General features: G+C 34.5%; 1 protein-coding gene across 1 annotated transcript; it reads left to right on the forward strand.

Moving 5' to 3' along the window:
- Positions 1–4,297: 4,297 nt before the first annotated feature.
- LOC108908125 (cathepsin B-like) lies at positions 4,298–13,894 on the forward strand. Its single transcript, XM_018712048.2, has 5 exons — positions 4,298–4,392; positions 4,586–4,928; positions 7,605–7,805; positions 7,868–8,135; positions 13,616–13,894. Exons 2-5 carry the CDS (start codon positions 4,596–4,598, stop codon positions 13,819–13,821), a joined length of 1,008 nt encoding a protein of 335 aa, XP_018567564.1. The 5' UTR covers positions 4,298–4,392; positions 4,586–4,595; the 3' UTR covers positions 13,822–13,894.
- The last annotated feature ends 706 nt before the right edge of the window (positions 13,895–14,600 follow it).

The following is a 14,600-nucleotide window of genomic DNA, read 5'->3' on the forward strand; positions in this document are numbered from 1 at the left end:
TCGTGCGTAACGTTTCTGATTATTTCAATAGCAATTAATAAGTTAACAATAGAAAGTAATAACGTTTCAATACGATCACACGGTTCTTGACGGTAAGTGGCCTATTAAACGTTTCAGATAAACAAAAATAATATGACTCTGAAATCTTGTTTACGGGGGTTATAAGATATGCTCTATTCAATGAAAATAATGCCATCAATGTAGCACTTCCGTTATACCGGAAGTAGCTGTCATATTCGTTATTTTAAATAGAACATCCTGTATATTATTGCATTATCGACAAAATAAATATAAAATCTAACCGTTTTCGAGATAATCGACATTTTATAAAAATTTTGACAGATGCAAGCGTTGCGAATATTGCTTATATCTTTCCCCGTTGTGTTTCACTTGTTTTTCGGAACACACAAAAAAAATAACATGTACTACCTTCCACTATCAAAATCATTATAAGAAAATTAATTCTACTAAGTATCCTATCTTTTTACGTTACATTTTGAAATTTTCTGTTTCTGGTTGATTTTACAACAAATTTGATATTGTAATAAATTAAACTACACAATTTTCTCAATAAAATGTGTCTATATCATTTTTTTCATAAAACTGACCGTTTTCATGTGTGAGAATTACAAAGTTTACCAAGTACCTACGTAACGTGTAAAACAATATGCATTTAATGTGTAAAACCTACCGCTCAAATGCAACAGTTGACCATTGACTTAATGTGTTTCAGAAAACCCTAATCTTCAAGAAGTTTTAAAAGTATTTAAACACACCACAGAAATGAGACAACCCCCAAATCCAAAAGTCAAAGGCTTGTGCGGAAGGGGGCTACACTTGAAAAAACGCGGACAAACACCCATTATCCATCGACATTGCCAGTGCCGACACCGGGGATCGAACCTGGACCAGAGTAGGAAGCCTAGCCGAGAAATGCTTGCCACCGCACTCTCGACCGACTGCGCTACCGTGGCGTGGCGTTAAAGAAGAAGATGCTGACAAAGAAAGTATAGCTAAAGCTGGAAAATACTTTCTTCTCAGACTTTACAGCTATAATAAAAAGGAATTTATACCTCTGCACAACCTGAACCAATTACACACATACTACATATAAAACAAAGTCCTCCGCCGCGTCTGTCTGTCTGTCTGTTCGGATAAACTCAAAAACTACTGCACCGATTTTCATGCTGTTTTCACCAATGGATAGAGTGGTTCTCGAGGAAGGTTTTAGTATATAATTTGTTAAGTTTTTGTATAGGTACATTAACGATATATAACGCTGCCTAAACCCTTTGAGATATAACAAAATAATGTATGGTGGAATTGTGTATCTTATATAGGTCTACAGAAAAGTCCGCGATGGCATATGTCTATCTCTTAAGGGTAATATACTATATCCATTTTAATACTTTAAAAAATGGGCAATTATAAAGCGGTAATTGGAAAGCTATTTACACAAATACGGTATTAATACATATCATTTTAAATACGTTAGTTGGCTTGAGCATTTCATGAAGATTATTTTTTCCCTTTACACCATGCAAATTAAATGAATACCTTAGGAGATATAGCAAAATCAAAATAATGCGTAACGAAATTAATTTCGTGTGGGGTCCGAAAGTTTATGTAGTATATCAATGTATGGTGGAATTGTGTATCTTATATATGCCTACAGAAAAGTCCGCGATGGCATATGTCTATATGTTAAAGTTAACATACTACCTATATCCATTTTAATACTTTAAAAAATTGGCAATTATAAAGCGGTAATGTAAAAGCTATTTACACAAATACGGTATTAATCCTTATCATTTTAAATAAGTTAGAGGCTTTAAGCATGTCATGCACATTATTTTACTGTTTTACACATATAATTTAAATGAATATCTTAGGAGTAATCGCAAAAAAATTACGGACGCGAGAATAAAATTCAAGCGCCTTGCTTCGTTTGATGCGATCGCCGACCCTCTCCCCGCACCGTCTTGCCTACTGTTTAGCTAAGAAGCCGAACGATAACGCGCGCGTGATCCTATATTAAACTGACTTGGTGATAGAATGGAAGTGACGACTGACAACTGTGTTTTCTTTCTGGGTGTTGTTGGAAAGTTATAATTGCTTTCGATATTTTAAGGTCACATTTTTGTTTTGTATTTTTTGTTTTTAGGTAGTCGGAACATACATAGATACTTGCAAACATACTTTTATTTCATTGAGTTTTAATAATTTGTTTTTTTTCTTATCGTGAATCATTTAAAACTTCATAGTCGCATGTTTGTTTCGTGTTTGTTTTCTTTAGGTAGTTAGATACCTAACTTAAAACTCAAACTTAACTCAAAAACTACTCAACCAAATTTACCGAAAGCTACATCTCCTCGGAGTAACATGGGCTATTTTATATTTGCCCGTGCGAAGCCGGGGCTGGTTGCTAGTGCATATAGGATCAAATTTAATATCGCTTCATTGCCTTCTACAGAAGCAGCAGCAAGACGACATTCATTTCCAACGCATCATCAAGTACAGCAATGGATTGATAATGAAAAATTTGCAGATCAATGGGGATGGAAGAAAGACAAAAATGGTATTATCCCTCTGACTACAGTCTAAGCACCTGCTCCAGAAGTTCTTAAACTAATTTCTTGTAAATGTAAGAAAGGCTATCGGGGAGCATGTGGATGTAGGAAAGCAAGACTCAACTGTTCTATAATTTGCTCGAACTCTGACAATAGATGTGATAACATGCCTCAAGCATTGAAAGATAATGATGATGGTGAAGACACTGATACGATCTTAGAACTACTGTGTAATAAAATCGATACAGAAATTAGAGACGAAGCTACTGCGCTAGAAGAATTGATCCCACACGACTGACTGAGGTTTCGTTGCCTTCAACTATCAAAAACATAAAGCTTGTCGCTCAGAGGTATCAAAGTGAAATAAGTTATTGCAATTTCATTTCCATTAGGCCTACTGGGCAAACCACAGAAAAAAAAGGCGCCATATACTCCTCATGGTGGTGTGAAAATGGGTATTACTTTTCACTGAACGTTAAATGGTGATCATTGTTAATCTCCTATCCAAAACGGGTCGGTTTTATAAAGAAAATGGTTACAACCTATTTTGTAGCAAATTTCCTGGTCTTTAATTTGTTACCTAACTGTTTTTGCTGTAAAAGCAAAAACAGTTAGGTAACAAATGGTAGTAACGAGATATCTTCAAAAATCTCTTTTTTCCAATTTATTACAATACAGTTTACAGCACGTAATTACTGGACTACAGGTATATCAAGTATTTTGAATTTATTTTATATCCATGGAACATTCACCTAGAATCGGAATTATTAGCTGAATTTCTATGATTTGGTATTTTGCAACTGAAACAGAACAATAAATAAAATGAGTGCGGCTGGTTTTCTAAGAATTTTTCTCTAATTTTTAATGTTGTGACAGTTTCTAAAGAATAGCAATCAAAAATTTGAAATAATTAATAATAACTTATAAATGTATTGTCACGTTATTTTATGATATTTAGAATAAAGTTGAAAGGACAAAAATTATTATAATTTTAAATTTCAGTTAGTTTACATTTCATTGTTTTCTTAATGAAAGAACAATTATTTGCACTTTATTGTACTTGCAGTTACTAATAATAATAGATAGATAGATACAGGGTCGGAAAGTTCCCATGGTTCATAGGCCGTTATGTGAGCGCGATAAAGTAAGTCATATAAATCCGTGCGATAGAGAAAGATGGCTATAATGAACGCGTCTTAATAGTCACCGCCCATTTCGCCCTTCCACAAATAGGAAGTGGATCTTATTTTATCTCTATTATAGTGAATAGCAAACCGTAAAAAAATATTAGATGTTATGTTTTATTATCTTTTTTCATTATTTTCTATATCTTGTTGCCTTTTACGCAGACACGCCAATGGATTTTCGTTCCCGGCACGCTTCATCCCCCTTACTTGTCCAAAAGCTAGCGATGAATCACTCTCTATAATTTCGACCGCGGAGTATAGACTAAAATTACTAATATTGTTGAGGTAATGTAAAAAAATAAGGCTTGTAGACTGCTAACGTAAATTTAAAGATAAAGATATTATAACCCTTCAGTCGACTTCAGGGGTTTTAAATTTATATTTTCAAATGCGAAATTATCCTTTAGGTGCCCAAATGAATCTCCGTCTTGATTAAAATACAGATACGAATCTATATTGATCTCAAGTACCTACTGATAGTCTGTTATTTGCTTGTATCAAAAAAATATTTTCTGAATTATCAATCACTTACTCAGCCAACCGGATGCCAGACTGTTATAAATACAGTCTGCACTCAAGTTGAACGTTAGTAGATTTCAGGTTATTCTGTGAATCTTAGCCCAGTTGCAGTAGTGGTAAGTACGATGGTTTCTTAATCAGAACAGCAAATAAAACCTTTCTAAAAATACACTGGGAAATATTATTAGATTTTCGTTTTATTGTGAGTTAATTTACATCGATTTAAATTTTCCTAGAAGTCCTTACAAAACAATTAGGGCTGTATGTTTTTAATTATCTGAACTTTTTCTTGATTGATTTCTCTTCCAGATCCGTTACCATGAAAATAATTTTGTGTCTAGCCCTGGTAGCCGTCTCCTACGCTCTACCCAGCGTAGAGGTGCACCCGCTCTCAGACGAATTCATCGACATCATCAACGGTAAGCAGTCTACGTGGACTGCAGGAAGAAACTTCCACGTCAACACGTCCTTGAACCATATCCGTGGATTGGCCGGTGTCATCAAGACCTCCGTGAAGACTTTGCCCGTCAGGGGACACGAAGTGGGCAGCAGAGAAACCATCCCCGAGTCCTTCGACGCCCGCGAACAATGGGCCGACTGTGCTGCCATCATCGGCGAGATCAGGGACCAAGCTTCCTGCGGATCTTGTTGGGTATGTATTCAAACACAAACGTAGCAAAATCTGTAATTCATGGACAATTAAGAGGTCCAAATTTGCCGCCACTCGCTTTTTATGTCGATTTATGTTGGTCTTATAATAAATCTAGATCGCATGCTTATAACTCGAATAGTTTTTTATAATCTGCAAGTGGATTGGACCTTACTAAGTAGTATATCTATCCCAGTCTCGGTATGTTTGACATGAAGGTATGATCTAGACTTTTGCCTTTTATACACTAGATTCTAGATTTATTCGAAAAATTGGTCATTAATACTTTAAATTTAAAATTAACTTGTTAAATTATTTTTAAATTTTTGTTCCGAACACAATTTCAAATAAATCTAAGTCCAAAGATTTGAAAAGGAGTACATTGTATTTAAAATTGGATTTCGAAGAAAAAAAATGTTTATTGTCATCGTCAGAATAGTTATTCGACTCACAAAAAGCGACGAGAATTTCCTTAAAAGTGTCAACATTAGTCCCGTTTTAATAATATTCATACACACATAATGCAACCAATAAAAATGCAAAAAAAGCCCGCACCAGATGAACTACTTAGGATGATATTTTGCAATTGCAAAAAAGGATGCGGCGCAATTTGTGGTTGCAGAAAAGTTGGACTTTTTTGCAATTCCACGTGTGGTTCATGTTCTGGCGATAATTGTAACAATTGTCCTCCAATTTTGGACCAAGGCGAGGCTGAAGATAGTGATGATAGTGATGAAAATTAAATATTTTATTACATACACATGTAAAAAATAACAGACCATTTTTAGAACATTTTGTACAATACATCCATTTATAATGTATATAAAAATTTTTTTATTTGATATCGCATTTTTTTCGTACAAGGGTAGTTTTCACCCCCAAATAGAAAAAAGCACACATCTAGACAAGATAACTTTTAAATGGGGGTCAGATGAGCTTGTATATAAATTTTAAGGAAAATCCACGCTATCCGAAAAAATTGGGAGCTTTTACCTTAATTTTGCCTTCAGTGACTGGACTACATTGGTTTACTCTGTACAGGCTGGTCCATTTTCGATGGAAATTCAGGATATTTCAGAAACTACTAAAGATATGATAAATCTGACACCACGTTCTCGAGCTCGATTTTCATGGCATACTCGACAGTCAGATCGGAAATTTGCTACCTTCATTTGTTTCTAAGTTACAAGGCGTTTCTCGTTATTGTGACACTTTTTGACATGTCTGCATCTCAGCTGTTAAATAGGTTAGAGTTAAAGTGAAAACTGCTCGAAACAAATTCTTTGGCGTAGAATTGAATGTCAGTATTAGATTTTTAGTAGACCTTAAGATATCGAAGTTATGACCCAAAGTTATATTTTTTCAAATGGAAATCTTAGCTGGCCAAGGCCTAAAAAATAGAGATTTTTTTTCGCTTTTCAGCAATATATCACATGCTATAGTTATTTTTACAAACACGGGAGATACGGGGTGTTTTATATATAAATTATATATTTCTTTCTTTTTTAATATGACCGGTTATGAAAATACAGATAAAACTATAATTCTTACTTTTACAAAAGTCATATCTGTTGTAGAAATATGACATTTATTTTAAATGCACAACATATACTCGTGTGATAATATAATACTAACGAAATTTTAGGAGATAGGTGGATAGGAACAAACGGACCGATCAGATGGCCAGCTAGGTTACCTGATTTGAGTCCGTTGGACTTTTTCCTTTGAGGTTTTCTAAAAGACATTATATTTAAAATTCCTTTTAATAATATTTCAAATACCTATACATTTAATGAATGCTACCCGAAGCGTTGCCAGAAGATGCGTGAAATGTGTGACAGTTGAGGGACGGCAATTTGAACATTTAGCTATCATTTTTGAAAGTTTTTATTGATGTAGGTACTTACTATTGTTTAATTTACGTTTAATATTGTAACTTCAGTTGAAGTGGAATAAAAATTTGAAAACTCTGTCTTTTCTTATCTGTAATATATATTTTAAATAAACGTCATATTTTTACAACAGATATGAGTTTTGTAAAAGTAAGAATTATAGTTTTGTATGTATTTTCTTTCATAGCCAGCTATATTAAAATGTAAAAAAGGTTCGAATATAAAACACCCCGTATCTTCTGTGTTTGGAAAAATAACTATAGCAGCTACGATTCTACGCCAAAGAATTAGTCTTGAGCAGTTTTCACTTTAACTCTAACTTATTTAACAGCTGAGATACAGACATGTTCAAAAGTGTCACAATAATGAGAAACGCCCTGTAACTCAGAAACAAATGAATATAGCAAATTTCTGATTTGATAGTCGAGTTTGCCATGAAAATCGAGCTCGAGAACGTGGTGTCAGATTAATCATATCTTTAGTAGTTTCTGAGATACCTTGAAATCCCATCGAAAATGGACCAGCCTGTGCAGAGCAGTGCATTACTTATTTATTATTCTTCAAATCTTATGTCATTGTAATCCTGAAACCTGAAATAGAAATCTAGTTAGATAAGTGTTCAATTAAAAAGAAACATAAACTCGGTTTATTACACTTGGTGCAGAATTCAATATAACCATAAAATATTGTTGATAGCTACAACTTTCTTAATTATTTCTTAATGTGCATTCCAAGAGATTAAAAAAATTCAAAGACGAATTATAAGTGAACGGTTATTTCTTCTCAGGCTTTGGGAGCCGTCGAAGCCATGAGTGACAGAATCTGCATCCATTCCAACGGCGAAAAAAAAGTATCCTTATCAGCTCAAGACCTGCTCACTTGCTGCGCAACTTGCGGCTACGGTTGCGAAGGCGGATTTCTCGAACCCTCCTGGAAATACTGGGCCGAAAGCGGTATCAGCACCGGCGGACTATACGGAGAAACGGAGGCAAGTTTCTACTCAAAATCTGCAGCTGTAAGAACACTGATAAATCCTAAATATCATTACAGGGCTGCAAAGCTTATTCCATCGAACCATGCGCTCACCACGTCAACGATTCTGTCAGGCCGGCATGCACTGATCTCGTCCCCACCCCGGCTTGCGTCCAACAGTGCGATTCCGACGAACTCAGTTACAAGGACGAGCTTAATTTCGGCAGAAAGGACAGCATTTATAACGTCCCCAATGACGAGACCCAAATCCAACTGGAAATCTTGACGAATGGACCCGTTGAAGCCGCCTTTGAGGTGTACGAGGATTTCTTATCATACAAGAGCGGTACGTATCCCTTATATTAGGTTTTTTTTTATCTCATTTGATCTTATATTCTCCACTAGAATCGATAGTGAAAATGAGAATGATAGTAACTTTCTAATCTTAGTGTTTCACGTTTCAAGTGTTTTTTTTTTATTTTAAATGCGAGCAATTCCACTTCAGTATGAAATTCACCAATGGGAATCTTCGACATTTCAACTGCTGATAGTAACTTGACAACAGGGAAATAAACGTAGTGGTTATGATACCCACATATACTAACCAATGATATTCGCCGAAAATACTAGCAGAGGATTCAGTTAAAATGTGACATTCAGGCCGAGTATGTATCCCATTTACGTTAAAACGTCATGTTAGAAATAACGTTTGTAAATAACGTGCCGTAAACGACCGCTATTTTATCTTGTACGTAGGTACCTGTTATTTGCGCTCTACGTTGTATTTGTTTTATGTTTCATAACCTAAAAGAACTCTTTTAGTTGTATGTGTAATTCTGCATTATTATTATTAAATATGTCCGTGAAATACATTCTCAAAGTTCGCCACTAAAAACAGTTTTTTCTAAATATCTGGGGTTCTAATCAATATTTTGGAATAAAACAACATGCAAAATTACTTCTTATAAACAAACAGATTAGTCCATTGAAATGTTACATTTTTTTGGGCTTAGCGTGCAAAAGTCAGAGCACGCAATTTTATTTTTTGGATGTCAAGAAAAAGGGCTGCGAATGGTTTTTATACTACTACTTCCTATATCGGGCAAACTATTCCTCGCAGCTAAAATTTGTAAAGACATTCCTTGTTCCAAATTCTCTACAAATTTAGTTCCGTAACTTTTAGTCGTAGCAAAAATAGCAAAGTTATTAACGAAAACAGATAAAAATTTGGGAAGAAATTTTCTTTTGGTCGTTATAACATTTTTTCTGGTCATTTTACAAAAAAATTACATCAGAGCATTTTGATAAAGGGGTTTTCAAGGAATAATTTCCATTACAAACTTTTTTCAAATTTTATTTTTTAATTACGGTTTTACAGCGATGCGAAACTTACACTATTCTCCAGTACTAGTAAGTATACATTAATATGAATGATTAGGCATAGTTTTCTCTCATCTTTCCATTATTTTTATAAGAAACATTTTAATGATTTATATTGCAATGTTGTTAATTAGTTATTGACTCTTTTCCCCACCCCCTACGGGGTAGAGTCTGGTGGCGCGTTTTTTTTACGTCGTATCCCTAGTATGTATTTCCCAATCTACTGTGTCCTCAGTCTCTTTGATGTGCCAGGCTGCGACTCAGGATCTGGTGGAGCTTCCGATATTGAATTGTCGAGGAAGGATGGAGAATGAAGTGGCGTCATTGTTGGCAGTTCATCTTCAAAATCATTTTCCTCGATCAATTTTGATATCTCCATTATGTTGCTGCATGTCTCCCCAGAACAATTCAGGCACACTGCAGAACATTTGAGGCCTGCCTTCCGACATCCACACATTGCTCCACAGTTTCCTTTGCATCGGCAGAATATCAACTTTAGAAGCTCAGGGGGTGCTGGAGGTTTTGAACTTTGAATAGGCATCAATATTTGTCCATACTTTTTCCAGCCCCAGTCTTGAGGGTCGTTGTAATTCCCGAGCCACGACTGGACCTGATGATAGACTCGGAGGCTGTGCAAGCGGGCTGTGTCTTGTGTTGGAGGAAGTGAAGACAAATTAAATGTATTCTTTGTCACTGACTTGGCGAATCGTTTATATCTAAGACTGTCCAGAGAATCATCATCTTTATTGCCACCATATAAAGAGATGAAAAAACGTTCGCCAACGGCAGTGAGCAAAGTAGGGTCGACTCTCTCATTGAGGAATAACGCTGTTCCACTAGCTAACTCAGGACGTGTCTCCAGGGTTGCGAGAAATTTCATTTTACCGATGTTGTAAGCTGCTGAAGTTGTGTCACATCCTGAGAAGGCATGGAGAAACAACAGATTATCCGCAATGACTTCTCCGTACATAAAACTTGACGGACAATATAATTGTTCGGCTGTACGTCCTTTCGATGGTTTAAAAAAATATATATTTGAATGTGTTCTTCCAAATGCCGTGAGCAAGACAAGAATGTCGATATCTACTAAGCTGGGAACATCAGCTATGCGATTAGCAATGCCCGTTGCAACATCGTCGGTACGTTTGTTTATGAGGTCCATAATACTTTTTTTATTACCGTCATTACGTACATTACAAACCCGCCGTTGTCGTCTCTGTTGTCGCTTACTCTGATCCTGAAACGCTTCCGCGCAAATGAAGCAATTGTTCACAAAATCAAAGCTTGTGTCTGGATCTTCTGAAACTGAAGATGATAAACTGCTGCTGCTGAAACGATGAACGACATTATCCGTTAGACTGTCGCTATAATAATGGTAACATGGTATATGTACAGTGACTTCCGAAACATTTCGTAAAAATTGTTCATTATCCTCATCATTTTTTGTTATTGCTCGATCAAGTAAGGTTTTCACTCCTTTCGCCTTCACAGTTCTGATTTTACTTTCCCATAAAGGTTTTTTACAAATAAAACAATCACTCATGATGGAATATATGAACGCTTAAAAAAGTGAAAATTCTTATCACAAAATTCAAAATAGCTCTCACAAAACTCAAAATCTTGTCCACAAAATTCAAAATACTGTTCACAAAAGTCAAAATACTTTTCACAATTAAATATGTCACGCACGCACGTGGTAGCATAACTGGAAGAAAACTTTGAAGAACGCCTCATATAAAATCCTAATAAATAAATAAAATTTGAAAAAAGTTTGTAGGAAATTATTCCTTGAAAACCCCTCTATCAAAATGCTCTCATGTATATTTTTTTGTAAACTGACCAGAAAAAAAGTTATAACGACCAAAACAAAATTTCTTCCCAAATTTTTATCTATTTTCGTTAATAACTTTATTGTCATTGGTTCTACGACTAAAAGTTACGAACTAAAGTTGTAGAGAATTAAATTTGCAACAAGAAATGTATGTCTACAAATTTTCTGTGCGAGGAATAGTTTGCCCGATATAGTAAGTAGTAGTATAAAAACCATTCGCAGCCCTTTTTACAAGATGGCGGCCGACGCTCAAGGGTTGCGACCCCACAAACATGGATTTAACTTTACACTAACCCCCTCTTGACATCCAAAAAATAAAATTGCGTGCTCTGACTTTTGCAACCCCAAATGTAACTTTTCAATGGACTAGATGTTTCATTAGTGATTTCGTGTTTGGGGATTGCTACCCTTATTTTTTATTTCAAAAAAACTATATTTTCCTTCTGTAAGCACACGGTCTAATGAAACTTTTTATTTGAAAACAGCTAGTACTAATATACTATAATATTCTCCTTTATATGTTATGTGTAGAAATTTGACAGCTGTGCAGTGACAGTATAGACATCTTTAACACTAGAATCTCTATTATTAAATAATTATTTTGATGTTCTCTTTAGTGTTTCTGTTTGTGAAATATTGTTTGTGATCTACTCTGTGATTTCTTGTCTTTGTAGTATATGTATATGTATTTATTGTGTTAACTTTCTTATGTCATTTTTCCCTGCTCTGTAAGTAGGTTCATCCCGTTGAATAGGTGTAGGTAATAAATAAATGAATAAATAAATATTTTTCAAACATTTTTTGTATATAAAAAATTCATATTTGTTAAAAAAAATTAAAAATATAACTTATGTAAACAAATTGGCAAAATTAACAAGTGCCCAATATTTATTTTTCTACTGTCTGTTTGTGAGTATCAAAGCTTCGTGCTTAATAGCTTAAAATTCGAGCCACCAATATTCTTTTTATTTTTGGATTCTTAATAAATACATATTTCTGTTAAATTTTAATAATCCTCTTTGAATCAGTATAAACAGAAAGTTTTGTCAAAAAGTAGGTACAGGACATAATGTCAAGGGTTGCAAACTTCTTTTAAAATGAACATAGCTAATGGTATCGATTAATGGTTGGTTTTATTTTTTACTTGAATCAATTATTTATTTTTCTTTTTTCTCGTGTATAATATACTCACATTCCTAATTTTTAATTTCTAGAGAATATCGGATGGTATACTTTTTAATTCTTTTTTTGTGAAACATCTGTTTTTTATACGAAGTAATTTCCGTTTTGTTTCATTCCAAAATATTTATTAGAACCAAATATATCACGGATATATTGTTTTTGGGGGTGAACATCAGCGGTAGTTTGCATCTGTTTAAATCCATTTTAGACCAAGAGAACAAATTATTCGTATGATTAGAGAAAAAGTAAAGACGTTTTTCGCACACTAGGGGGTTATTAGGGGGTTGTTCGCCCCCTAAAATGAGAAATTGTTTTTGTCAATTTGTTAACATAAATCATATTTTTAATTTTTTGATTCAATATGAATTTTTTAAATATATAAAAAATCTTTGAAAATATACTTAGTTTTCCCGAAATAAAAAATAAAGGTTGCAACCCCCAAATACGGAATCACTTGTGAAACATTTTATATTTTTAAAATAAGTAATTTCCATTTTATTTCATTTCAAAATATTGAGATGTCACAGAAATACTGTTTTTGGGGGTGAACATGAGGGGTAGTTTGCATCCGTTTAAATCTGTTTGCGGCTAATAGAACAAATTATTCGTATGATTAGAGAAAAAGCAAAAACTTTTTATTTTGCAATGTTAATTCTAATCGTACAGACATTTTTAGCACACTAGAGGGTTGTTCGCCCCCTAAAAAAGAACTTAATTTTGTCAATTTGTTTACATAAACCATATTTTTTATTTTTTTAACAAATATGAATTTTTTTATATATAAAAAATGGTTGAAAAATATAGTTTTTCTGAAATAAAAATAAGGGTAGCAACCTCCAAACACGGAATCTAATGTGAAATATTTTTTTTTATAAGAAGCAATTTCCATTTTTTTTTTCATTCCAAAATATTGATTTGAACTCCAGATATTTAGAAAAAACTGTTTTGGGGGGCTAACTTTGAGGATGTACCTATTTCACCCCCTAAATATACAACATATATAAAAATATTGGGAACCGGAGAGTTCGGGTTGGGGTAGTTTCCTTGTTAGATCCTTTTTCGTTTGATTTAACCTAACAATAATTTTAGGGTAAATACTTACCTAAGTTACTTAAATTTTACAACTTACCTACCTTTGATGTGCGTTTATAAAACCGGCAAGTAAATGTAAATTTATTTGCGTGAAGGATAGAGGAATTGTTGATCCTTTTCCTTGGCATTACTGATTTCCTCTTTTGAGATCTCCTTCAACTTAAGCATGATTTCAAGTATCTCCTGTTCTTAGTTTTGATGTCTTACAAATTGGTAATGGATTCCTATCAAAAACTGTCATCACATTTTGCCATTTGCCAGTCGCACTACAATTTAACCGCCGAATGATTTTAAAATATGAAGCCAGAGCAAGGCTCATTACAATTATCGTTTTGCTTCAGGTGTGTACCAGAACGTAGCAGGGAAAGCCGTAGGTGGACACGCCATAAAGATCCTGGGTTGGGGTGTGGAGAATGATACACCCTACTGGTTGGCAGCCAACTCCTGGAACACCGATTGGGGCGAAAACGGATACTTCAAGATCCTCCGTGGATCCGACCACGTTGGCATTGAATCCGAAATTGTTGCCGGCCTGCCGCAATTGTAAAATATGTGATCATTTTTTTTTTAGTTTAAAATAGACTATGAGAAATATATTGAAGTTTTTAAAATATTGTTAATATTAATTATTTCTTGCGAAAATTTTCATTACCTATTTGTTTAATTGAGACTTGTCACATTGAAAATAAAAAATAATCAAAAAAATAACTCCCCGTATGGAAGACAAGACTTATTTTATCTAAAAAACTCTGAGAAAATCTTTGTCTGTCAAACTCTGTTTAAATCTTGTTTTTTTGCGCAATTTGGCAGAAACTGAGTTGGAAAGTTGGTTTTCTGTCAAAAACAAGATTTAAACAGAGTTTGACAGACAGAAAATAGTAGCTCTCTATACCTGAAACTATGTACTCCCACTGAAGTTCTTGAATTGCTGAAAAGAAAGTTAAAAAATAAACGATCGTCTGGGTCAGACGATATACCAACGTTTGTAGTGAGGCATGTGTAATACATCCCATTACGTATCTTGTCAATCTGTCCTTTGAGTGTGGTTAGGCTTGCCAGGTCTCCGGGTTTGACCCGGAGTCCTCGGGTTTTGATGGTACATCTCCGGGCTCCGGGTTAATATGTCATTTCTCCGGGTTAAGACGTCCTACCCCCGAAGCTGTTGTTGTAGACCTTTTTTTTTAGAGATCGATTTCCTCGTAAACGATTTGACTTCAAAATTTCCTAGACCTTTTTTTTTTTTGGACATCAATTTCTCCGGGTCTGTCATGAAATAGATCTGGCAACCCTAAGTGTGATGCATTCCCAGAATTATTGAAGACCCCA

Source organism: Anoplophora glabripennis, unplaced genomic scaffold (genome assembly GCF_000390285.2).
Source record: "Anoplophora glabripennis isolate ALB-LARVAE unplaced genomic scaffold, Agla_2.0 scaffold254, whole genome shotgun sequence".
NCBI lineage: Eukaryota > Metazoa > Arthropoda > Insecta > Coleoptera > Cerambycidae > Anoplophora > Anoplophora glabripennis.